Source organism: Pundamilia nyererei, unplaced genomic scaffold, assembly GCF_000239375.1.
Source record: "Pundamilia nyererei isolate P.nyererei 1_Seehausen unplaced genomic scaffold, PunNye1.0 scaffold00169, whole genome shotgun sequence".
Lineage (NCBI taxonomy): Eukaryota > Metazoa > Chordata > Actinopteri > Cichliformes > Cichlidae > Pundamilia > Pundamilia nyererei.
Window position 1 is genome coordinate 212,918 of NW_005187570.1, and position 26,929 is coordinate 239,846.

Genomic DNA, 26,929 nt, shown 5'->3' on the forward strand with positions numbered 1-26,929 from the left:
CTGAATTATGTTGAAATTGAATTTTTTTTAGGATACAGTGGTATGAAAAAGTCTTTGCATGTTTCCTGATTTCCTATTTTTTTATATGTTTGTCACACTTGAATGTTTCAGATCATGACACACATTTAAATATTAAAAAGAAATATTACAACTGTGGTTTGCTGGAGTCCCACAGCTTTATAACCTCAATTAGTTTCTCACTTGTTCCTGAATATTCCACTTTATCAGGCAAGCCCTATTTGGGTAACTGAGAGCAAGTGTGACAGTAACCAGGCCTGGGTGTGGCTTTCCAAAGATGTGACACAACACAGTTCATTTATGTTATAACTAAGGGCAATCACTTTTCCCACACAGGGCCACGTAGGGTTTTATTCTAATTCACCTTTCCTTCAGTCTGTTGTACTGCTGTAACAAGTTAATTTATGGGATTATATAAAATCTGTCTAATAAATTAATTTAGGTCCAGCATTTAAAGTAAGTCTGTCACGTGTGATGCAGTAAATTAAATAATATTTGTGTTGTTCTTTGTAAACAGTGAAAACAGCACGTAAGGGAAATGCAGCTTAAAGGCATCATCATCATTCTAGCCTTACTGACTCCCATTTCTTATTTATGAACCAATATACTCGACAGCTAATATCCACTAATTCACCAATCAGTCCAGCCGCTTCTTGTTCCTACAAAGCTTGCACCCCACATGCACATGTGCAAGACTCCACTGTGATTAATCAGTGAGCAAATCCCCTGCTGAAGAGCCGTGCTTCTTTACATTTTATTTAGTACAATAACACCTCCAGCTGTTACATCCAACCTGTGTCAATAACGATGTAGCTCTGCTTTGTCACTACAAATGTATACAGGTCTCCATTTCCTGGAACAAATACACAACAAGGCTAGATCAGATGGTACCATGCGAGGGACGCCTGTTGCAGCAGCTTTTTGTATGGTTGTCAATGAATCTTGTATTTTTCAGGCTTGCTGACTGTGGCTCAGCTACATAAACCATGTGTGTTCAATTTTATTTATATAACGTCAAATCACAACTGCTCACTGCCCGTTATATTGTAAGGTTAAGACCCTACAGCAATACAGAGAAAACCCTCTGGCAATCACTTGGTGACAGCAGGAACGAGAAGATTCCCCCTTTAATCAGCGAGAAACCTCCAGCAGAATCAGGCTCGGGGAGGAGCAGCTATCTGCCACAACTGGTTGGGGTGAAAAGAAGAAGACAGGACAAAAGACACATCAGGGCTTTATGAGAATGATGTTTTTGGATTTTTTCGGTGCCATTAATCCTTTGGGGTCCAGGATGAATTTGGCAGTTTTTCACTAATTTAACTTCACATTTATTTTTCGGTTTTAAAAACAGTTTACCTTCTTTGGCATCATTTTTTTCAGCACAACCTCATATCTGGCTGTACAGTTAGTTTTCATGTTATTGATCCATGAAACCAGATAAAACAAACCAATTAGTTAAACTGTGGGAAAGTTTTTAAAGACATAAAGGCCTGGATGACCTCTAATTTTCTGCTTTGAAATTCAGATAAAACCCAGCCCGAAAAATCGTAGGTAATGCTATCCAGAAAAAACAAAAACAACTTACTCTGGATGGCATTACCTTGGCCTCCAGTAACACTGTGAGGAACCTTGGAGTCATTTTTGACCAGGACATGTCCTTTGTGGAGCAGGGAAATTATTTTACTGCTATTGTTAAATAATCATCATCATTACCATTGCATTAATAATAGAATCTGCAGCATTGATATTGTATTCAGAGGGTTAAACAGTGTGTGTGTTTTAGAAAGAATAAGTTGCAGGCTGACAGGAAGTTGCAGAGAGTTTGCAGAAGGGAAAGCAGAGTCTAAGTTATTCTGAGCAGGTTAGACGAGGCTATTTGAATTACTAGGTTATTCAAATTGTCTGTTATACTTTTATATTATTTTACTAAGCTCTTAGTAGAGGTTCTTGATTAAAACATTTATTCAACATAGTACATATAGTTTCAGTTAGGTTATTACACATAAGGATGAGCCTCTGGTCTGGTAAAAGGTCAGAAGTGCAACGGGTGAGATGAGAGGGCATGTAGGGTCAACACATACACACACACACACACACACACACACACATTAGTAGACTCATTTATAGGTGAGAAGTTGGTCATGTTTGTCTCTGGAAAGAGGAACAGCGTCTGGCAGGATGTGGGGCTTGTGTTCCAGACGAGACGAAGACAACGTTCTTTTAAACTATGTTAAAAGGCATTGTGGTTTTGATTTGACGTATGTATATATTCTGTCTGTGACGTATGAAGGGGCGTCATTAATTCAAACCCCGATGCTATAAAAATCTATACATGCTTTGACTAAGTCGAAGATTAATTCCTGTCTGCGTACAGAGTCATCTTCCCACGCGTGTATTCATTAAAATCAATTGTTTGACCAAGATCTTCTGGACCTGGTTGTTTGTACTCTCCTTCCTCAATATTTGAACCTTAACACCTTCAATGCACATATTAAACAAATATGTAAGACTGCTTTCTTCCATTTGTGCAACATCTCTAAAATTAGAAATATCCTGTCTCAGAGTGATGCTGAAAAACTAGTTCATGCATTTATTACCAGCACAGAGAATGTGCTGGTATTGTCTTACCAGGTCCGTGAGATCTTCGACTCCCACCTCCAGCAAAACATCAACAGCATTCTGAAATGGCTGGGAACATTAAGTCCAAATGGACCACATTCTGCACCTCTATTGTTGAGGCTGCTACAAGGAGCCCAAAAAGGTGAAGGGAGAACGGAGCCATCAAACTGAAGTAGGAGTCCTACTGGACTTGGTTACCTAGTGGGACTTTGGACACAGCAGATCAGCAGACCAAGCTGAATGCTTGAAGAGAAGAACGTTTTAGGAGTGTCAATGGTGAGAGAGCAAGTGATAACGAGTTTTGAGATGTGAGGCCGGCAGGTTTCAGCCCTGCGATGTGTTCCTCTGTCTTGTGGTGGACAGAAACTATTTTTGGAGAGGCACAAATAAATTGCGTCGCATCTTAATTGTTCTGTAATTTTAGCGGTAGGAATATTGCAGAAGTTTTTTAATTTACAAATTACAGTTGCATTTCAAGTTATGAAGATGATTCAATAAACATCTTTGTGGTTTTTACAGTAAAAGAAAAATCTAACCATTTCCTACTCAGGTTTTTTGTTTTTTATGTGGTTTAGATCAGTTCTCTACAGTATGTATATGTAACTATAAATTTAGACATGTGAGGATGTGGTGAAAAGAATGATATCAAATAAGGCAAGCTAAATAGTTTTTAAAGGTAAAATCAAAAGTAGTGAAAAAATTGCCCCACTGGGTAAATAAACGCTGTCTTTAAGGACAAGAGCTTATTCATTTGTAACCCGGGCATCCATGGTGTTCGTATGGAAAAAGTTAATTGGATGCACACCCACCTGCCCTGTTCCACAGTGGTTCACTGCAACTTTTTCCCTCTAACAAGTTTTACTGAAAATTCACTTGCTAGTTTCCCAAGTAGAAAAAAGTAATGTTGTCTGATACAATACTACTAATACATCCATGGAAATGTTTAGTTATTTATGGTTAGATTTGATGATGAAGTCTGTGGTGCACTGGTCTACCCTCATTTACATGACTGCACTGCTTTATCTGTTCTCTCTGTGTGCCTTTTACTGTTCATTCTTGGTGTGGTAAAGTATATTCACTAACGTGTGGAATGTGATCATATGTAGTATCGCTACACACTGAGAAAGAGGTAAGGACACTATTATTTATCTTCATTGTAAGTAGATTAAACCAAAGAATGAGTTTAGAGATCATTAACACACAAATCCTCATCAGTGTCAGAACACACCTGCAATACGCCAGAGGCCATCTGTGTCCCAGCAGCACCATATGGCTGACTGTCAATAGATCGTTTGACTTAGTGACAGGAATCCGGCTAAAAGGGCCAAATCAACCTTCAGCACACTAATCCTTTAGCCAACATCTATATTAGTCACAGTCTGTTCCCTGCTCACTCACACACTGCTGTCTCATGTGACCTAGTAACACCTTTCTTGACCTGGATTGACAGTGGATCATATTTTACACATTTTACAAGCTGCATTAGCCTTTGCACTAGCAAGCTTAGTAAGTCATGGATCACATCCACTTGTAGATGCTGTTGCATTGCTGTAAGTAAATTAACCAACAGCCTCTGGAGTGAGTTTTCTTTAAAGGAATACTACAACTGTTCACTTTATACATGGGAATTAATTTGTACCAAATAATATCAAATGTGGACATTTTAATTTAAAAGCATAATCTCCCCCCTAGCTCTCAGCCTCATATCCAATGCATTGAATAATTTACCTAATCCTATAAAGCTGGCCAGTGCAGGGAGATCGAGGTTGGATATGGATACAAGTGGAATATTTTTGCATCAGAAGACGCGAAAGCAGGCATGAGTGCAGCAGAAGATGATGGTGGTGCTTGTTAGCAATTTCAAGCTGTTAGCTGCACCTTGACCCTGCCCTCGGGGTGGCTGTAGCTCAGGAGGTAGAGCAGGTCAACTACTAATCGCAAGGTTGGTGGTTCGACCCCTGGCCTCTCCAGTCTGCATGCCAAATATCCAAATATATGCAGGTTGTTCCCCGATGCATTAGACTTGTGAATGCCAGAAAGCATAGGTGGGGAATAAACAGTCCATTTAGAATTTTTTACTTGAATTTTCCCCACAGGCAGAACTATGAGTCTCTGTATTTTAAATTGTGACAAAACACAGGCCAAAGCTCAGATGGGTTTTACAGACCGTCACTCACAGGACAGATCTGGTGTAGTAGTAGCTCCACTACACCAGTGCTGGGCTTGATAGGTTCAGGGTAATTGTAAACAGGTGACCATTTAAAACAATGAAATGCAGAGTTTCCAAACTTTCTTAGCAGTGTTAACAACATCTTTGACCAAAAAACACTATCTGTCTGATGACTGTGCAAATGCAAAGAAAGAACACATTGCAGTATCAGATGGTTTATAACAGTCATAGTCACCGCAATTAGTGTCCATAGATGTCAATATGATGTCACTCCCTGCCATACATACCTACTCATTATTACTTAATACTCAGCAGTAATGGAGCACAGACATCTTGGGCCACATAGGAAGCCATATTATTTGTCAGTTACTTGCATTAAAATGCTCCAACAGGAACCAGCAGCACAAAGAGATTTGGAGATGTGCCTCAAAAGAGTTATATATGATCCACAGGCGTAAACCAAGACGTAGAACCCCAAACTAAGATGCAGTGGAAGCTCAGATGTCCCAGTTTTACACTGGAAATTGAATGTATCTTACATTTGTGGATCGGTGAGAAGATGGCAGCATTAAATTTGTCTCAAAACAGATGGTGGACACTGTGCGTATCAGGCGATTCGTCCACACATATTTAAGGTTTTGTAAGTGACCGAGAGAGAGCTGCATGTAGTTTTACACATTTGTACGGTTTTCAGAAGGTAAAATGATCAGATTTATGAGCTGAACTAATAAATCGTACGTACACGATCAGTATTTATTGTTTGGCTGTACACATTTTTAAAATTGCTTTTGCAATTTTGCGTAAAGATTTGTGTAAAGATTTCTTTCCATGAGTCCAGTTCAGTGACTGAGGGAGGTGAGGCCCAGCCACAGGGTTAGCACATGACGACTGTAGCTCTGACTGTGAGAAAGATTGATTTCAGCAGCTGCTGACAGAAGACACGTTTTCCATTCACAGTGCTACGATAAATCAAAGTGCTATTGGTCTTTAAACACCTCACTAAACCATGTGCCCACACATGCCTTTGTGTCCCGTACGGTCCTCCTGAGTCTGGAGGTCACTCAGGTTAATTTGCTCTGTACCTTGAACATCTGTTTGACCTTCTGTCGGGGCAGGTTGACATTGAGTTTGTGCAGGAGATGGAGAACTTCGCTGATGCTTAAGCTGCCATCGCCATTCTTATCAGCCTCTGTGAAGGTCTGCTTTAGCCATGTGGTGACACTCTGGTTAAGGAAAGTCACCACAACAGTTCAGCACATTTATCGTTTATAACCAGAGCAGTGTAACGTCAGTGCAATGGGTCAGTTCAGCCTGTCAATGCTTTAAATTGCCCTCTATTAATGTTTTGAAATTCTACAGTATGTAACATATGCAGTTACACGATACAGGTGAAGAGGCTGAAAGTAAACAGTACAATGAAAAGGATATTGGTCACGGGTGCGCTGCCTCTTAGCAAGGCTGTCCTCATCACTGATCCCAGCCACCAGGTACTTGAGGCCTGTGATCCAAGTGCGTGCCTCCTCACCAGTCGTGGACACCAGGTCCAGGGACTCCATGTGTTCTCCATAGTAGAGGCTGAAGCAACAGTTTGGGTCAAAGCTGCCCTCTGCATAGCGCTGGAAGATCTCAGACTGCTTACCCTCACACACCTCCCGGATGGAGTCGATGGAAACTGTTGGAGGACACAACAAGTCGGTGAGTTAGCGGTATAAGGCAACTTTAACACAGTATGGGAGTAAACAGACCATGAGGTATAATAATAATATTCATAATAATAATAATAATAATTTGATGTACTCTGGCTGTTGAGTCATTTGTTCTTGTGTATCGTTTTTCTAACTTTATTTTGAGCCTTACTCTTGCTGGGTTGTGTATGCTGCCATCTGGTTGTTAGTGTTCTTTGCATACCTCACAGGGGGAGTTACTATAATAAATTCAAGTTCTTCTTATTGCTATAATTTTATAAATTATGCACAAGCGTAAACTGTGTTCAGAGTGTTGAGCATTAGGAGAACGTCTGGAATCACTGTCTGTTGCTGATGATGGCGATGATAACGTCAGTTGTCCTCCTCCTCCAAGGACCGGACAAGTCACAACTTTTCCATTTATACGCTTGTACAGCAGGCTGTATTTCACCTACAGTTCAGCATTTTAACAGCTCAGGATTGGTTTAAACTCCGAAACAAATAAAGTTCAGTTAAGTGCCTGCGCTCTCTGATAGAACAGGCACTTAATTACTGATAACATTCAAGTTTTAAACAAATGATGCTTAGTTCTGACCACATCACAGACAGAATCTCTGTCCTCAGGTCGTCACACTGCTGCTTCGTAAAACAACAACAATCTGTAGTAGATGCTCTGATGCAGAAATAGGAGCATCAGAGCATCACATGACTTCAGTTTCCTGATGGAAGGAACCACTTATTTTCTCTTCTCCTGTAATTTTGTCTGCTGCATTTCTTTGTTTTCTTAATTCTGGTTTGTTCTGAGGTTAACTGCTAACTTAATTGTAAGCATATTCTCATGTTTTTGCCACTCAGACACTGAATTTGTGTGGCTTGTTCACTTTTTGCAAGAGAAACGTCTTTGCTGGGAACATGATGTCCATTGGGGCTAATGACATCTTCTTTGTCCACTATTGTGCAACTTTAGTGACACAGTATAAAGTAAGTATAGGAAATGTAAGCAGAAATGTAGCCTTAGTAGTGTTTACCTTGGAAATGTGAAGTACAACACGACTGCTTAAATGTTTAGTTTATAAATAACAGCAAGTTAACCTCGTACGTTGTTAGGAGCCTGCACATAAATAAAACTTTTCTACGTGGGGTGGGGCTTTTTTTTACCACTTACTTCAACCCATCTCTTCTGCCATGCAGCCACATCAGTAACTTCTATGAAGCATTTGCACTTCCTGTAATATGGAGTGCAGCAATCCTCAGCTGAGTGTTGAGTGGCTGCACTTGTAATTGTTTATGCCACTAGTGTTGAAACAAGTCTGGTGTTTTTACTCTCAGCAGGAACAGCTTCCTGGCATATTTTAAGCAGTATTGTGCTTTGCTGGAGGCCCGATCTCTTGTAGCTCTGGTCATCACAGGCTGACAGGTGGCTCTTGCTCTGAGCCATGTTTGGGCTAATGACACGCTGACACCATGTAATCGACTGATTTTTCAGTAAAAATAAATACAAGGACGGTATGATACAGCATGACACATCCCCGTAATCAGTTACAGAAGATGCTTAAAGTTAGTGGTACTTTACATGTTGCTGCCACTCCTGTTAGCCTAACAGTCTGCTGATTGGCTTCAGCATGTGACACTGAACCAGTGGGTGTGTCTGTGGGCAAGTCACTGCTGTAGACCACAGCAAGGCTCGCAAAATTTCAAAATCTCTGGTAGCCCGTCGGGCAGGCATTCTTCAGTTTTTGGTAGCCCAAAATAAATTTAAGGAGCCCGAATAAAAAAGAAAGCAATTTTTTAATGTTTTGTTTCCATTACAATATTATACATTACAGTACAATATTGTAATGGAAACAAAAATTCATCAAAAAAATTGATCAAATAAAAATCACAACAACTGTATACAAATTACAATCATCAACTCAAATACTTGGTTCAAATTGAACAGAAATTTCTATGAACTTGTAAGAACTGTGTAAAAAAATTTGCTTTTTGAAGTTTGCAAAGACTGTTAAATTTTGCCAATGGTAGTTCACTTTTTGCAATATAGCACGCTGTTCTAAACAGCTTTTTCAGGAGTTCTTGTTGTGCTTGGTTTATTTTTAGTATGTTTTTTGCAATTGCTGTTTGTTCCTGGAAAGATACTGCAGACTGGGCAATAATGCATTTCTTGCATTTCTCATGGGTTCTGATGCGGTCTTTCTTAAAACTACTAGTCCCAGTAACAAAGGCGCTTGTCGACTCAGAAATCAAATGAAACTCACAACACACTTGGCAGAACATCATGTTATTTAGCTTGTCATATTCCAGCCACAGAAATTCTTTTGTCCATGAAACCAAAAAAGCTGCACTTTCTTTTTGCCTCATAGTCTGATTTGTCATAACTTTTCCGTTTTGTGGTAAGCTTTTCTTTGGCTGCCCCTTCTTCACCCTGACCCGTCTTATTTGGCTCAGCAGAACTAAAATACCAGCGTAAATCCTGCTGCTTTTACACACGCACACACAACGGTCAGCGATTCTTTGCGCACTCAACCTCTCACATGTTTAAGCTTGCTGCGAGAGATTTCACTTGTCGCGTTTGAACAGTAAGCTAATGAGTGATAAGATGAAGTCAGAGGAAATGGTGCGCAATTAATCGTCACTCACCAATCAGTGCTGCTGCTCTCTACAAACCATTCGCGCGATCGCAAAATGAAAGTGAAAGCAAAAAAACAAGCGCAAATTCAAACACGATTTCAATATGTCACATATTGACAGTGGCTCATCGATGCCAATGACATAATTACTCAGCTACATTGGCGAAAGAATGCAAAAGCATAGACATATTTTCCTTCCTATGATAGCCCGACGGGCAGGGCTGAGTTAGATTTTGGTAGCCCACTGGAAAAATCGCTAGCCCCGGGACGTCGGGCTAGCGATTTTGCGAGCTCTGCACCCGAGCTGAATCAATGAAAAACTGCCTAATTTAATTTGAAAATGTTTTTTGTTTTTTTTTGTTTTTTTAGAAAGGATGTTCTCCCACCACCACAACCCCCTCCAAAAAAAACCCTAATAAATAAATAAATAAATAAAGCTCTAATTGTTTTTAACTTTCAAGGGAGCATGTGTGTTATTTTGTGTGTAGGACACTGCGGGCAGATTAAAGCTGATGAATAATTAAGTTGACTTAAGAAGCTCATTAAATCCAGGGATGGAGCAGGCAGAGCAACAGGGAACCGAGTCCCTAAGCTGCTATGAGACCTCATTTCTACTGAGAGCTACTGCTGAAAATCCCCTTTGATTCTTTTCTAAAACACTCAAATCTTTTTTGTCGTTGTTGTTTTCTTTTGGATTGGAAGTGTTTCAGGCCATTGGGGAAATTTATTGGAGCAAGAGTTAAACCTATAAGACCTTTAAAGCCTGAAACAGTGAAAGGTAAACAGGGGAACAATGTGCACTTAACCATGAATCTGTCAAAGATCTTTGGAGATGATCTGCTGTTTCTAGCTGAGTAGTTAAACTGAAGCAGATCTGAGATGCTGAGCATGTATAAAAGGTAACCTCATATATTACTATTGTGACTCGTACCTTTCTGACCCCAACTGGTCATGGAGGAAGCAAAACAATTACCAAAAGGTCTCAGAAGCACATGATAATACTATTGTGCCAAAAATTAAAAGAAACATATGGAACAATAGTCCATAACTGGCTTCTTATTAACAGCCAAAGCTTTTTTAATGGGCCGATCCATTATGCTGTTCGACCAGCTTTGCAAAGCTTGCCCATCCTCCTCCTTAGTCTTCAGTCTCAAAGGCTGTCATTCTCCACTTTTCATGTAACCTATATAAAAGCTTTACTGAGGGGACTGTGCACTTCTCAAGCATAAGTAGTCAATGCTTTACAAGCTGCTGACTCAATCTGAGGCCATTTGAATGCTTTATACTCTTCAAACACTTTATCCTTGCACTGGATTCTGCAATGACCAGCTACTCTGTTTTAGCTTTCAGTTGTTTAGCATGTAATATCTTCCTCCTTGTTTACTTCAGACTTAGCTAAGAAATAATATTATGAATCTTATTCACTTTTTTATACTTAATACTCATTGATTGTGCTGTTGACATCCACTTTTCTGTATTTTCTATAAACTCTGGTATTGCTGCTAATTTGGGCCTCCTCCAGTTACATTGATCTGCTTATCCTTAGGTCTCTTTTGTTATCCACCTGAAATCAGTTCTTATTTCTTATTTCAACTTAGTTTGTGTCTATTGTGCTAGCAGTATTGTTGCTACTACTAAGCCGGTCTGTGTTCAGCTTTCAGAATGACATGCAGGAATAAATCTTCTCATATATTCTTTTAACATATTTGCTTAAAGTTACATTTGGTCAAAGTGCTGGTATTGTATAAAAGACTGTACGCTGCCACTCAGACTATAAATATATCATCTTTCAGAATATAATTCTTTGTCCGTATTGCCCGGCCTTATGTTGTATCCTTCACTGAAGATGTAGCTCACACTCAGGACGATTGAGCTGAGATATCTTTGCAAGGACAACATGTAGAAATAGCTCTGAAATTTCAATAAAGCCTCACCTCTCACTAAAAATATGGTTCCGGTAGCTTCAGGCACAACATTAAGGCCACCTGCCAATATTATGTTGGTCCATAGTTTGCTGTCACTACACCCCTAAAGGTGTGCTCAAACATACCTTTGTGGGCCCTCCACAGATTGTTCAGGACATCCTACAGATGCTCAGCTGGACTGAGATGATGGAATTTGATTTGAAGGCCAAGTCAGCACCTTGAACTTCTCGTTGTTCTCCTCAAACCATTCTGAGAACGTGGACGGCACAACCCAAGGTTCCCCAGCAGAACATTGCCCAAAGCATCACGATGTACGCCCTCTTTACTGTAATACTTCCTGATCCCATGTGTTCCCAGGTAATACACACATGACGTTAAGTCAAGTCCTGATAATCACATGCCCATTGCAGGCGTTTCCTGTCTGCAGCTATGCAACCCCACGTGCAAACCACGATGGACTGTGTATTCTGACAGCTTTCTATCAGAACCAGCAGTGAGCCTTGGCCACCCATGACTCTGTCAACTATGGTTGCTCTATTGGACCATTTTTGATACTGACAATGGCAGAATGTGAATACCCCACAACAGCTTCAGAGATGTTCACACCCTGTCATCTAGCCATCACTATTTAGCTTGTGCCAAACTCATCCAAATCCTTATGCCTCCCCATTTTTCCTGCTTCTAACATGAACTTTGATAATTTATTAAGTTTCTTGCTGGTGCCGTGATGAAAAGATGATCAGTGTTATTCACCTTACCTGTCAGTGATCATAATGTTACGCTTGATCAGTGTATATTTAAAGTCCCACAGTAGCGACACACAGCTTTCTTACTGTGCCTTTAAGAAGACAACACTCACTCTTGGCCTTTTCATTCTTGCGTGACGGCCTCCAGCGGATGCAGGACTTGTGTTCGTCCAAATAGAAGAACCGCACGAGTCCCTTGGAGCTGCCGCGGAGCTTCAACATCTGGGTTCCCATCTGCATGGAGCTCATGCATTTCTCCACTACAGGCAAGAAAACACAAAACAAAACAGACAGACGAAAACACGGAATATTGTCAAAAGGGAAACTGCTGGAATGTGCACTGAAATTCACAGGAAAGCATGAAACAGAAATGTACATACAGTGCATGTTTTCATTCAAGAAGTATGTATGTGCACATGAATATATATATTTGTAGTTCATCAAAATCCATCAGAATTGTAAAGCAAAGTAATTGCTCCCTCCAAAGCAAGTGAATGGTGTGGTAATCACAGTAGAGCCACACTAGATGGTGTGGGAACCACATGTCCCTGTGCCGTGGTTACACCCCGCCTGACCACATCAGTTTCATTTTTCTGTAGCATCCACTGTTTTCACAGCAGCATGCAGGAAACTAGGCCACATCCGCATTCACACATCCACACCATGTTAGGACACCTAACATGCCTGTTGCATTAGTAATGCTGCATTGAAGGTAATGTGAGGCAGGCAAACTGTTTTTATTAAGAAAGTGGGAATCTGTCCTTAAAAGTGTTCGTGCTATAAATTCTCACCAAAAATATGCAGATAGTGTTTGTACAGCAGAAACGGAGCTGTGGACATACAGACGACCCGCTATGATCATGGAAACTAATGCACTGGATAATCTTGTGTGGCAGAGAAGAAGTGAGCGGCCTCTTGGCTTTAAGCGAACACTAGTTTTATTTTTTTGAAGAATCAATAGTGAAGCCACAACAATGTCCACAGACCAATGCTTCATCACAGCATGCCTATTGAGCTGCACCACTCACACATTTTTCACACCGTACACCAGAAACAGCATTGATTTCTGTTTTTCTGATGAAAGATTTTTGTTACAATTTAGATACAAATTTTGAATGTCTGTTTTACAGTAACAGTCAAGTCATTCTAATGCTCTGTGTTGTCAATAAGTCTAAGTGTCAAGTGTAAAATATTTTCAATTGTTCAAAAAAAACAAAAAAAAAAAACCCCAAAAAAACCCACCTGACTCGAGCCATATCAAGCTAGCAAATTGCTCCCGTAACATAATCAAGCTGTGAGATTTTTACTGTACTCCACATGGCAGAGCTACATAAAACCCTTACAGTAGTACTTACAGTAACACTAGCACAGTTGTGTGCTATGTGTGCTGTGTGTAAGCCCGCTGGTATGCTGCAGCAGTATGCTGCAGTATGCTGTGATGTGTTTTTTCTTTCCCCCTATGACATATTGCAACATATTGAGCAGACGTCACAGATTTGGGATGAATGCATGAATTAAAGAAATGTTACAGCAAATCAAAGCATGTGCATATAGTGTTTCAGGACAACGTTAACTACTCAAAGAAAGTGTACACATTTTGCATGTTGTTGAAATTTTAAAATAATGTTTTATGGCTCTGAGTTGGCCTGAATGTGTGCACTGTGCTTTCATGAGCTTGAGGCATCACAGCATGATAAAATCATATAAGGTAGGTCATATTTTAGTCCATTCTTATAATGCCCATCTTAGACTTCTGTAGAGAACCTTTGGAGAGCTTAGGACATAACATGCATTACATGTTAATTGTCATGTGGCCGTGTCATGAAGTTTCATATGCAATGGCAGCTGGTAGAGAAATATAAAATCCAGGTGCTGAACCTGCCAATCACAGCAGTTGTGGGCTGCATCGACCAAGCATAAATTGGGTATAAGTGACTAAAGGCAGCCAAACTCCAGTACAAATTTCTTAGTGCCTAGTAGCTGTAACAGAGCTGGGGATCTTCACTCTTCTAGCCAAACAGAGGGCAGTTATCCATGAAATGATCTGATGTCACAGCATCCAGACTCTCACGGCAGACTGTCACACTGCTGAAAACAATGCCTTGAAACCCATCGAAAGCCTCATCTTCAACCCTTTGTCAAGTCTGAAATAAATCCACTCTAGCAGTCATCGCTGCATACATCGAGAGTTCTACAGTCAGCTCTTCACTGATTTTAGAGGGAAACTGTCAGGATGTCTATAAGGTGAAGAGCAAGCAGACTGTCCATTTTGTGAGCATGTTTCATTTCAACACATCTAATCAAACTGTTTTCAAAGAGACCCATTTCAAGATGGAACACACTCAGCTTTATGGTTGGCTTAAACACAATTATAGCACATATGAGGGCGCAGCAAAGGAAAGCATGCTCTGCTCACCCTCCCCTGCAGGTCAGCTAAAAGAACAATATGTTTGCTGACATCCTGTAGCTGGCCAATGTTGGAAAATCCCTTGGGAAGTTTAGTATTTGAAATTTCTTCCTGGTGTAGTTAGCTAAAGAGTGCTCACAGACAAGTAGCATAGCTTGGAAAGTTACAGGTTTCCAAATTAAATGTTACTTTTCAACACTGTAGCCCGTGGCTACAGCCTGCTAGTAAAATCATGAATCAACCAGTTTGAATCATGCATTTAAATAATGTACAAATGTAGCATGACACCAATAAATCCTCAAATCATGTAAGAAAATAATAACAGAGACCTCACAGGACAGAGATGAAGGAATACATCTGTCTGTTGGTAACACAGCCTGTGGGAGGCTGACTGAGCCCGGGTAACACAAGCTGCTGTAATCAACACAGCATCAGTCTGTTGGCTTAGTTTGAACTGTTCACAATTGGAGTCTAAGCTCCAGTAAGTCCACAGATCAGATGACAGGGAAACTGTGCCTACATGAAGGTACACAGCTGTTCTTGTTGGTTGTTTTTATGCATTAAAACTCAAAATACCACAAAGAGCTCAGTGCTTTCACACCAGTAGAAATCGAGGTTTTCTTCGTGCAGTTGAAAAACTCAACCCCACTCGTTTATCATTCTGTATGCAGATGGACAATGGTCCATTAGAATTTGAGAAAATGATCCTGCCACTGATCCTGGCACGTTATCAATCCCATTATCAGCTGATCAAAAACACCATCATTATTAAAAATGCCCTTTATGCTCCGCTCTGTTGTTTTCTCACTCCAACCAGGTGGTGTTACTGATCTGCCCTCAACTACAGCTCAACATGTAACTGCTCTAACAGTAACGACATGTTTACAGAGCTGCCTGATCCTGCTCAGAACCACAACAATCGCATCCTAAACATGAACAACAGCTTTTAGACACAAAACTAGAGCATGAGTCACACAGAAAAGCTGTACAGTCGACACCACTGGGTGTCTGGGCTTGTTGCCATGGTTACAACCTCACACTTAAAGTGCTGGAATTTCAAATGGATAAAAAAAGAAAAAAGAAAAAAAAAAAACAGGCTCAGACTCTGAATGTATGATTAATGACACTACAGAAGTCCTAAGAAGAGAACTTTTCTTTATCCAGCTATAATGGTGAAAAGAAAAAGAGCATCACTGAGATGCAGCACAATAATCGTTTTACCTGATTACCTTAAAAATAAAAAAAAAACCACAACAGCAATCTCAGCTGAAGATTATTAAAACTTTAAATGCACAAATGTTACCATTATGAAGAATAAATAGAAAAAGCAAACACAGCAGCTTTTTTTCCTTCCTTCCTTGGTCCACATTTTATATTGTTTTACGTTATGGTGACACCCGGTGAGATCGTGTAGATCAGCCATTATTTTTGGTTTAATTTTATTATCTTTATTAAGTGTTTATCTTTATGTAATGTTCACATATATTGTTAATTAAACATACAATTGTTAAAAACTGCATCTTTTTGCAGGCATTTTATTTTAATTAAATTTTAGCTTATGAGAAGCAAAAACAAATGGCTGTCCAGTCGGGAGTTTGACCAACATGGACTTAATCTGGAGAGGGGACCTGCTTGTCCCTGCTGTCCTGCAGCCTGAACAGTGGGATACAGAAGAAACTCGGGTGGCATTCCAATATGTGCATCAGTAAAACCACACAACAGCCATGGAGGTGCTGTTAATCTCTGTCTCTCTTCCACAGCGTGTTTGCTGTCCTGCCATCCTTGCCTCATCCCCAACCAGTCGCAGCAGATGGCCCCGCCCCTCCCTGAGCCTGGTTCTGCTGGAGGTTTCTTCCTGTTAAAAGGGAGTTTTTCCTTCCAATTGTCACCAAGTGGTTGCTCATAGGGGGTCATATGCTTGTTGGGGGTTTTGTCTTTATCTTATAATATAAAGCAGCTTGAGGCCACTGTTGTTGCAGTTTGCTGCTATATAAATAAAACTGAACTGAACAGGCATTAGTGGTCCTTGTGAAAATCACTTATTTAACAAAGCTTAGCAGCTTTGTTAAATAAGTTAAATCAGTAACCAGACAACAGGTGGCAATGGAAGTAAAGTTGAGGCCTGGATCTCAGTGACGTGGCAGGATGACCTGAATGTGGCCACTGACCTGCTGCAACAGTCACAATGTGGGCCGAGGAGATGGACTTGGCTATTCTCCTCAGTCAGGTCACTGGGTTAAGCCCAGAGCGAACCATCTGTAGATGGGCCAACTGAGGCAACAGACATAATGAAGACTGACAAAGTCACTGTGTCAGTGAATTAGAGACTACAGTAAACCTATAATTAGCAAAGGGATCTCGTTTGAACAGCACCTACATGTTAAATATTGGGAACCAGTTTTCTTATAAAGAATGTTGCTGCAGCATCATCTGTTGTTAGAGTTGGGGTTATTTCCACTCTACAGTTTAAACTTCCTGTTGGTACAAAGTTTAAGATGCATTTTATAGCAGTTCATAAACAGCACATTACTGGTCACTGGTTATGAGAATATGAAGGACGACTGTAGGAGAGAGTGGTTAATTTAGCTTTTGAATTGCCAAACCCACTAACCAAATCCTACAGTTCTGTGATTGGTCTTGTTTGCTTCCACAACATATTCGGTAGATGAAGCTCTTCTTCAGCCTGGTCATTGGTCCACACCAAAGTTTGACTCTGAACTTTCCCACAATAAAAGAATCAGCCTGGGTTCATTAAAACAGACCCAACCCACTCAGCTGTGGAAACACTACCTCTGTGCAACATACATGTGATTAAGCTTACCCATGTAGCCCAGTCTCCACTTGGAAAAGGCCACAATGCTGCTGCCTATCCAGAAGAATTCCTCCACCACATGTGTCAGAAAGACCTGCTGCTGGCTGTTATTGGGAACAACATCTTTGTTTTTGTCCTCTTCTGTGATAAAAGCCCCTTTAGCCAAAAGTCCAGGCTTGTCCCCAGTCGCTGCAGCAGCGGTGGTACACACGAGGGCTGAAGACAGCGGGCTGACACTGAAGATGCTGTTCATCTCGGATTTGCTCACTTATAACAGAGATTGGTTTTGATGCTGCCTCGAAGTTGCAGAAATGTTCCCACAGACAGTTAATCTGAATCAATGTGGATAATCTTTGGGTCAATTAAGTTTGCAAAAAAAAGAAGTCACAACTTCTTTAAAGTGAACGTTCTTTACGGGTAAACCATCCAACTCCACTAACCACAAGAACAAAAGGATTATTATCAGTAATATCAGGGGCTGCTTTCATGTTTAGCTTCAAAACAGATGCAAAGAAAAAAGCACACGTAAAAATTTTTTTTTTAAAAATCACTCTCTGAACACTTAAAACAGTTTATCAATAATCTTCAAATGTTATTGCATCAGCAAACCTGCTCATCTCAAAACCATCTCAATATTGTTCCATTTCAGAGCAAAAAGATGCAGCTTTGGTGCCGTGTCGTTGTTTCCTTAGTCCCCAGGATACACTCAGCCAAAACGGCTGGCTTCTCATGAAAGACAGAGAGAATGCAGCAATGGACAGCAGAACAGACATGAAAGCACAACTCACAAAGGTAACTGTGCAACATGTGTTGGGCAGGCAGAAATCCTAAATCCCTAGCAAGCTGTAATCCCAGTCCAGGAGATTTGCTAAATGTGTGAACTGCAATGCAACAACCAACAGGAAGAGAGTGAGAAAAGTCAGCAAGGCTTAACAAGGTCATAATAAAAATGTTCCAAAACCAATTAAAAAGTCTGTTTAATATGAGTCGTGTCAACGGACATTTCTTCTGAAAGAGAGGTGTCAGGTACCCCCACCCATCTGCTGATATCGCATAGTCCCAGCTAAATCAAAGCACCTAGATGCCGTCTTACTGGGGCTCAGATATCGGTACATATGAGGAGTTTACCATTATCTTGCACCAGATTAATAAATTCATCATAAAACAGGTCAAATTCCAGGCTCGTGACTGTGTGATGCAGCAGTGTGAGCATACTGAGTCAAAATAATGTCAGAGGCTTGGATTGAAATCCCTGAGCTTGACAAACAGATACCAGATACTGAAGACAGAACAGCTTAATGTAGAAAAATGACAAAACCATATGAAACTACAACCAAGATTACATTGATAATATTTGGAATTTTTATTTCTATGTTCAGATTGCATAAAAACTAAACGTATGATGCAATTTGACTTTTCCTCTTTTTCTGGTACCACAGGTAATGTAGGCAGCACATGTACCACAGCTGCAACTCTTATGGAGGTGATGGTGGCAGCACACGCCTTACACATGAAAAAATAAGGATGCCCACAAGCACAGGAAATGCTACACATGGTGATGCCATAACAGCTCGGCTCTCTAAAAGGCACCAGGTATCAGGTAACATGCAGATATCACGTGTTCCCATTCACCATTCAAGAGAACTGGACCCAGTTGATTTACATGCGAAATGATTGTACAAATGTGTTTGTGTATTTTAGGAATTTAAAGGCAGAATGAGCTGAGGCCACAGCAGATGGCCCCGCCTCCCTGAGCCTGATTCTGCCGGAGGTTTCTTCCTGTTAAAAGGGAGTTTTTCCTTCCCACTGTCGCCAAAGTGCTTGCTCATAGGGTCATATGATTGTTGGGTTTTCTCTGTATGTATTATTGTAGGGTCTACCTTACAATATAAAGCGCCTTGAGGAGACTGTCGTTGTTGTGATTTGGTGCTGTGTAAATAAAATTGAGTTGAATTGAATTGAAAATTTCCAGCATGAAATCCTATGTTCTATTTAGCTAAACAAACAGGTGGCCACTCCATCTCTGATAAACCCCACTGTTTGGTCTCAGACTGTTGAGACATGGGATTGTCACTGTTTGCACAGCCTTAGCTCAATATCTCTCTGCACTGAGCCCACGTTGATAACAAGCCTCGTCATTATGACACAAGATATGCACTGACCAGCCACTTTATTAGGTACAACTTTTGCCTATTACCTATTGCCTTCAGAACTTTCAGAACTCTAAATTTTTTGCAGCATAGTTTTACCAAGGTGCAGGAAACATCTAAGATTTGTCATCATGTCATTGCTTCAAATTTGTCAGCTGCACATCAACCATGCAAATCTCTTATTCTCATCCCAAATGTCCTCTAGTAGATTGAGACTTGCTGGAAGCCATTTGAGTACAAGAAACTAGTACAACAGATGTCAAACTCATTTTACACGGTGTCCTACATATGAACCAGGAAAATTCCCCTGTAAGTGTAAAGATGTAAACTGCATATTTAATCCGTGCGATATCTTCAGCTCAATACATGTCTCAGTTTTTCTACACGATAAAGAAAAGCTGCTGGAATAAATGACAGAAATCTGTCAGCGCTTTTAGTCTGTACTGGGGGTTTAATCTTGTCCCATCTTTCCAATATGCCAGTATATTTGTCCATGTTTGAAATTGGTCTGATGTTTTCAACATCGCCTCTTTCAAGTGAACAAGTTCAAAACCAGATTGGAAAACTCTGGGTCGACTTGAAGTTAGAAAACACTCTTTGGCAACAGCCTAGCCTGATCGCTGACCTAGTTAGCTGACCTAATGAACAAATACAGGCGGAGCTTCTACAACCAACCCTTCTTGGAACACCGTTAACTTCATTCCATACACATATTAATATTATTATTACTACTACATGGCAAAATGTTACCCAAGAACTCAAAACCTGCCCTGATGTCTTATTATTATTAACATATAATACAATCCTGCCAAGTGAGTAATTTACTAATAACACCAGACATAAACATTTACATAATTAGTGATGGAGTGTGGTATGTAGTCTGAGCAGATTAAGAAAACTGGAGTACAAATAACGGTCGATCACTCACCATGACCTCGGCGTTTGGCCTTGACGATTCTGCCAGGCAGACATTTTGAAACACTGTTTTCAGACAGCAAATTGGGTTTATAATATACTCGTTTGCGCACGTTGGCCCGAGTGGCATAAACATGAAACTTAGGGAACTCATCCCTGAGATACCAAAGACATGCCGAATGGTGGAAGGACGCAATTTGTGGCATAACAGCTTTTGGATATTATTAAATAAGACTAAAAAGAGACCGTCCACTTCCGGGCTTGCCGGTCTTTTTCACTTTCAATATTATGAAAGCCTTAAAAACAGAAAGAAGATGCGACGAAAGCGGCTTAATAATTTGTCGTATTCATATCCACAGATGGTCAAATCGCAGAACAACATTATGCCGGATGTCATTTTGCAGCCGGGTCCTGCACGTGTATGCGCATGTCGCATTGAGGCACACTTTAGAATATCGGAAATATAAACTCTATAACACAACATTTGTGTACAATGTGAATATTAAATGTTAAAGCATGTGTTTAGAGTATTTCCTATTTTTAAAAAAATACAAAATACACACTCTTGTCCCAGTTTTACAAACGTTTATTAGTCTAATCCTTTCATTTTACTAAAGGGATGTTTGATTTCATATATCACACCTTGACACACTGACATCACTTTAATGGAATTATTAGTGTAAAGGATGGTATTCCTCTTTGGAATTCTGAGTTGTGGATATATTTTCTAATCTGTCAGATGCAGAAAGTCTCTGATGAATAGTGAAAAGTACATTTCCAGCTTTCAGTTTAGTTTTCTAAAGTGTTTCTCTCTAAAAACACCACTTTGTGCTGGTATTGGACCTTAAAAAATAAGTCAACTAGATGTAATGTTGATGTTTTATAGGTAGTCCAGAGAAAAGTAGGACAAAACCCAGGTGACTAATTTTACCAGGTGAAACGTCTCCTTCGACTGTGTTGTTTAATCGTGCTAGAATCTGATTTTAGAGACTCTGAGAGGGTGCAGACTCTTGTCTATTGCAGCGGACACATTAGTGGCCCTCTGAGTCTGATGATTGATGACAAGCAGTGGGAAAGCTCCCTGTGGGCAGAGTGGGGGAGTGGAAAATCAGTAGTTTGTCATTTAAATACTATCACCTCACAGAAATATGTTTGCTGTGTGTGAGCCTCTGCACTAGGTGTGGAGTTCACTGACTGTGGTGCTAAAAACCTCCAGCAGCACTAAATCTGTACTATGGGACAGAAAAACTGAAAAAAATACCATCCAAGATTTTGCATCAGTTGCTGTTTCATGTACTTGTTGCTTGGCCTGCTGGTGCCCATCCATAGGATAACCAAGCTGTAGAGGAAACCTTCTTCAGCTTGATGGCTCCAAGGGCTGGGCCATATCCTACCGTTCACTTTTTTTTCTTTTTTTTTTTATTGAAACAAATTTTCATATACAAAACAAGTCAAGGAAACAGACCAGAATTGTAACAATTTACATTATAAAGATGGTGAAGCAAGTCATCATAACTTTACAGGGAGAAAATAAAAGTTTCTAGGGTCGAGTAATAAGGAACATAGACCTTTTGACATAGGCAGGAAAATTAGAATAGCAAGTATTTTGTGATTTTACAGTATACTGTAGTACAGCAGTTTTTTTTGTTCATATTTGAAATAAGCTTAAGTCACTTAAAATGTTGACAGAAGTAATTCAAGGAGACAGTAAACATAGGAGAGGCATTCTTCCACTTACATAAATGAATAAAAAACTTACATAGTACTATTACAAAATTGACAACATCTGAGATTTCAGAATCCAGATTGTCCATAAAGTAAAGAATATCCTTAGATGTGAAGGAAGGTACATTGGAAATTCTGAGTGAAACCCAACAGTGTATTTCAAACCAAAAAGCATTAACATACTGACAAGTAAAAAATAGATGCTCTAGTGTTTCTGGATCGGAAGAACAGAAAGAACAAGAGTCGGCCTCAAAATTAAACCTTTTATTCAGGAATTCTCCAACTGGATAAATGCTGGATATGATTCTGAAGTGTGTTTCTTTCATTTTAGGCGCAAGTGGGTATTTTAGGTAAAAAGAAAATGACATTTCTTTCAACATGCTATCAAGGTCATGTCTGACATTGACATTGTAGTTGCAGAATACCATTTGCTTAAAGGTATTAGAGATTAACTTATTATGAAATTGTTTGTCCTTTATTGAGGTATTACCTATTGTCAGTGAAGGTAAGCATGTTCTTATTAGTGAATACTTTAAAGTATTTACGATAAGATTTAACAACGGTGTGGGTAGTGCTTTACAAACCTTATTATAATTATTAAATGAAATGTCTATTTTATACTTATCAATAAATTCTTCATAAGATAGCAAGTTTCCATTTTTATCAAGCAGATCAACAACAAAACATACACTGCTATCATATGGACTTCTTATTGATGACTATAACCCTATTATTCCACAACACAGAATTGTGAGGTGAAAAATTGTGGGTGAAAATTATTTTCCCAAAATTCAAAGTTTGCTTATAGAAACTAGACAACTTAAGAGGAATCTTAGATATTTCATAATCACATCTGAGCAGAAAATCTAACCCGCCGACCTTATTAAAGAGTTTGTTTGTTGAAATGCAGTCTTTTATCCATCTGAGCCTGAATGCAGCAATAATGGATTCAAAGTCTAAAGCTTTCAAGACCCCATTTTCATAGTCTTTAACTAATTGTGATTTGTGTATATAATGTGTTTTATTCTTCCAGATAAAGCTGAATATAATAGAATTGGACAGCTTAACCATTTTAGGAGATGTCAAAATTGAATAACAGGGGTATATGAGTCTTGCTTTAGACAGTAAGATACGGCCTAATATGGATAAATCACGTGTTAACCAATGATTAAATATTTTTTTAACTACATTTAATCTAGGAGTTATGTTATTATTCTCTCGATCATTAGTATTTTTACTGATTATTAAACCAAGGTATTTTACCTCCTCTTTACTGGAATATTGTTAATAGTACTTTGATTACAGCTGTGTACAGCTAAGATTTCACATTTTTTAAGGTTTAGTGTTAAGCCGGATGCTTTTGAGAATGAAAGGATTTTATTAATTGCAGTAGAGACCATATTTACATTCCTCAGAAATAAGGCAGTGTCATCAGCAAATTGACTAATTTAAAATTCTTTATCAAGAATGTTTATGCCTTCCAGATCTGAAGAGAGTTTGATATAAATGGCAAGCATTTCTGCTGCAACAATAAACAATAACGGGCTAATAGGGCATCCCTGCCGAATGCCACGATTAATTTTAAAACTATTAGAAAACCCTTGATTGAGTGCAATACTACTTGTTATATCTCTGTACAACATTTTCACTACACTAACAAATCTGGGACCAAAACCCACAGCCTCCAGAGCTTTAAATAAAAAATTATGCTCCAAAGAATCAAAAGCTTTAAAGAAATCAAGAAATAAAATAAGGCTATCATGAGGAATTAAATGAATGATTGTAATCCAACATATCTAATACTAAACGGGTATGATGATGGATATGACGTCCTTTTATAAAGGCTGACTGTGTCTCATCTATTATTTGAGTTATTCCTGTTTTTAATCTGTTGGTATAGACATGAGCTAACAATTTGTAATCAGAGCAAAGAAGTGTGATAGGTCTCCAGTTATCTAAAAGAATAGAGTCCTTGTTTGGTTTAGGAGGAGTTGGAGATAGCATCTGATTATTTACACATTCATTAAACACCTCTAGTAATAGATCTTTAATGTCACTCCAGAAATATCTGTAAAATTCAATCGTGATTTACCACACGCCATTTGGGAAACAGCAGTATCCAATTCAGTTAAAGTGATTTCAGACTCATTGAGATTTTTAAAGTGTGTGTCAATTTGAGGAGTTTTTCCATGGATAGAGCTAAAAAAAGAATTAGTCTCCAAACTGGAATAATTTGTAGTGTAGAGGGCTGAATAGAGTCTGTTGGTCTTCAGTCAGGGTATTATTAATTTGTAACTTCATTATAGTTTTTTTTTGTTTGTCTAGTTTTCTCCAGGTTAAAGAAATAAGAAGAATTCTTTTCCCCCTCCTCAATCTATTTAGCCCTTGAACGAATGAAGGCACCTTTTGCTTTGTCTGTATAAAGTTCATCTAGTTTGTACTGCAACTGGTTTAGTTCTATAGAGTTTTCCTCAGTCAGATGTGATAAATTGCACAATGAACTTATTTTTGCAGTGATTTCAGCCTGTTTCTGTCTCCTTTTATTAGCCATTAATTTTCCTTCTTCACTGGCAATTTTTCTGACATTAAACTTCAACCATTCCCATTTACTAGTAGAAGAAAAATCCTCCATTGCTCTTACCTCTCCTATTAAGGATTTAATTTTTATACAAAAAGATGAGCTTCTTAAGAGGTTACTGTTAAACTTCGAGTGAGAATTCTTCGGTTCTGATAATCTATTATCTGGGGAGATTGAAAGTGTTATGGCACAATGGTCAGTAAAAGGGGAGTGAAGAATCTTACAGTTGGATGATAGGGGGAAGAGACTACCAGTTATTAAGCAATAATCCAGTCTTGAGCATTGAGAGCGCTCAGAATTACTCCAGGTGTAATGCAGTTTTTCTGGGTTTAAGTTACGCCAGATATCGATTAGGTTGAGGGTGCAGGAGAAATCCATTATTATTTGGTTAAAATGAGAAGAGTTATATTTAGTTGGAAATCTATCCAGTTTTTCATCTGGTACCATATTAAAGTCACCTGCAACAACGACTTTTTCAATTGAATAAATGATCTTCCATTTTTCTATCATTTTTTTCAAATCAGAAATTAATTTCCGGTTTTTAGCTCTATTGTTGAACCCATAAACATTTACTAAAATGTACTTAGTATCATCCAACTCTATGTTAACCATTAACCAATGACCTTCCTCATCACCTTTATGATCAATAACTCTTCCATTAAAACGATGTAGAAAAATAGCCACTCCTGCTGAATGAGAGGTACCATGAGATAAATAAATATCACCGCTTCCCCACTGCTTCCAAATTATATGATCATCTTTACTACTGTGTGTCTCTTGAAATAAAAAAACAATTCATGTTAGGCTGTTCCTTACAAAAAAGAAAAATCGCTTTACGCTTTATGTTACTTCTTAAACCTCGAACATTTAAAGAAAATATTGAAAGAACCATTGAATATAGCTTGAAAGTGCTGTAATAACTAGAGTAGGGCAATGGAACATTTTACCTCCTATTAACTAATAAACCCAGTGAAAGTTAAGGACCATTGAGCAAGTTACCGGCTTAAATTTAGTTGAACAGTTATACCTTCTTATCTAGGTCATTAAAAAGTTCTTTCATTCTTTGATTTGACGACCATCGATGACAGCATATCCGTCCTTCAGGAAAGCTTTGAGTCCTCTGCTCCTTGCCTCCTCCACCCTCGGCCACAGACGTTTGCGGGCTTCTCTGTCTTCCTTACAAAAGTCCTCTCTAAACCGAATCTTCATCTCCTTGCAGAACTTCGCCTCCTTGGACATCTTCCACACTAGGTCTCGAATAGTTCTCATGGCAAACTGTATGACAATCAGCCTGGGTTTGTCACCAACTCGTCCCTTCTGACCCAGCCGGTGCACTGTATCAACTGTGTTGTATAGCTGCTCGGCGTTCGCAGAAATGATCTTGGTCAGAATTCTGATTATTTCTTCTCTCGTGTTCTCCCCCTCCTTTTCAGGAACGCCAGTTAGCAGCAAAGACCATCTCCGTTTGTATCTAGCATGCTCCAGACACATTTCCCGAAGAGCCTCGTTCTCTCTTTTCAGCGTCGCCATCTGCGTTTTAATACGTTTCACATCTTCCACCACAGATTTAATAGCTTCCGTATTAGCATCCACAGACTCCTTTACTTTTCTTACAGCGTCTGTGTTTTCTTGCAGGTGGAATTCATAATTCTTTAAATGTTCACTTTGGGTGTCGAATTTACATACCAGTTTTTGGATAGCGTTGAGGAGAACTGTGTTTGAAACTTCGTTTTGCATCTGCGATTCGTTAGCCTTCATTTTCTTAGGATTTGGACTGTGAGATTATTCTGTTATCATATGTTATCTTATATCTGTAGTTAAAATAGTTGAATTATGGTAACTGCTGTAGGTCATATAATATCCTTTCGTCTAGATTGTGTGCTGTGTATGTAGCATAGTTTTTTTTTGGGTTAAAAGAATGTGACCATTTTTGGATTTGTTAGACAGGTGTACATTACCCTGTACCCTTGATCTACTGTGAATGTGTTACACTGTTTCTTGACATTTCAGACTGCTAAATCATGAAGAGAATGTTGTGTGTAGAGGACCTTGTGCCGATAATAGAAGAAACAGACCACATTCCATACCCCCACCTTTACAGAGAGCAGAAAGACAGGGAGCCGAGGTCATAACTTGGGCGCCATAACAGAGAAAGAATGTGAATGTTTAGGCTCTTATGACTAGGTGGGGGCCACTAGAGGCTATAAGAAGCTGAGTAACCAGTCACCATTTTGAGATTTGCTGTGACCCTCTGCATGCATGTCTCCCCATCCGGATGGTTTATGCTCATTGTATGGAAATAAATGATTGTTGATTGAGCATTTATACACCGAGTATTGTCCTTCCTTCAGCCCAAAGATTCAAAGAATTGGGAGATCTTAACAGGACTTTTAACCGGTGTGTGGTGTCGATCAGCTTGCGGTCTGTCTTGTGATAAGTCGTGCTGCTGTTCCATCCATTCAATATCTTCTTCGTCGCACGCCTGTCGACGAGCCGCTAGGTGGTAGCCATGATCTTTGTTAATGTTAGCCATTTCGCCGCTTCGGAGAAGG

General features: G+C 39.4%; 1 protein-coding gene across 6 annotated transcripts in view; it reads right to left on the reverse strand.

Moving 5' to 3' along the window:
• Positions 1 to 26,929, reverse strand: part of plch2a (phospholipase C, eta 2a) — a 148,015-nt gene that overhangs the window by 54,640 nt on the left and 66,446 nt on the right. For 4 of the 6 annotated variants that reach the window (XM_005745862.1, XM_013914072.1, XM_013914073.1 and 1 more), the window contains exons 1-4: positions 20,088 to 20,327; positions 11,904 to 12,050; positions 6,236 to 6,479; positions 5,890 to 6,019 (exon numbers count right to left, since the gene is read on the reverse strand). In XM_005745862.1, the coding sequence (XP_005745919.1) occupies positions 5,890 to 6,019; positions 6,236 to 6,479; positions 11,904 to 12,050; positions 20,088 to 20,280 (714 nt within the window). In that variant the 5' untranslated portion in view covers positions 20,281 to 20,327. Of the gene's footprint in view, positions 1 to 5,889; positions 6,020 to 6,235; positions 6,480 to 11,903; positions 12,051 to 20,087; positions 20,328 to 26,929 lie in introns of those variants that run through there. The other 2 variants (XM_013914071.1, XM_013914070.1) reach the window with 1 other exon arrangement.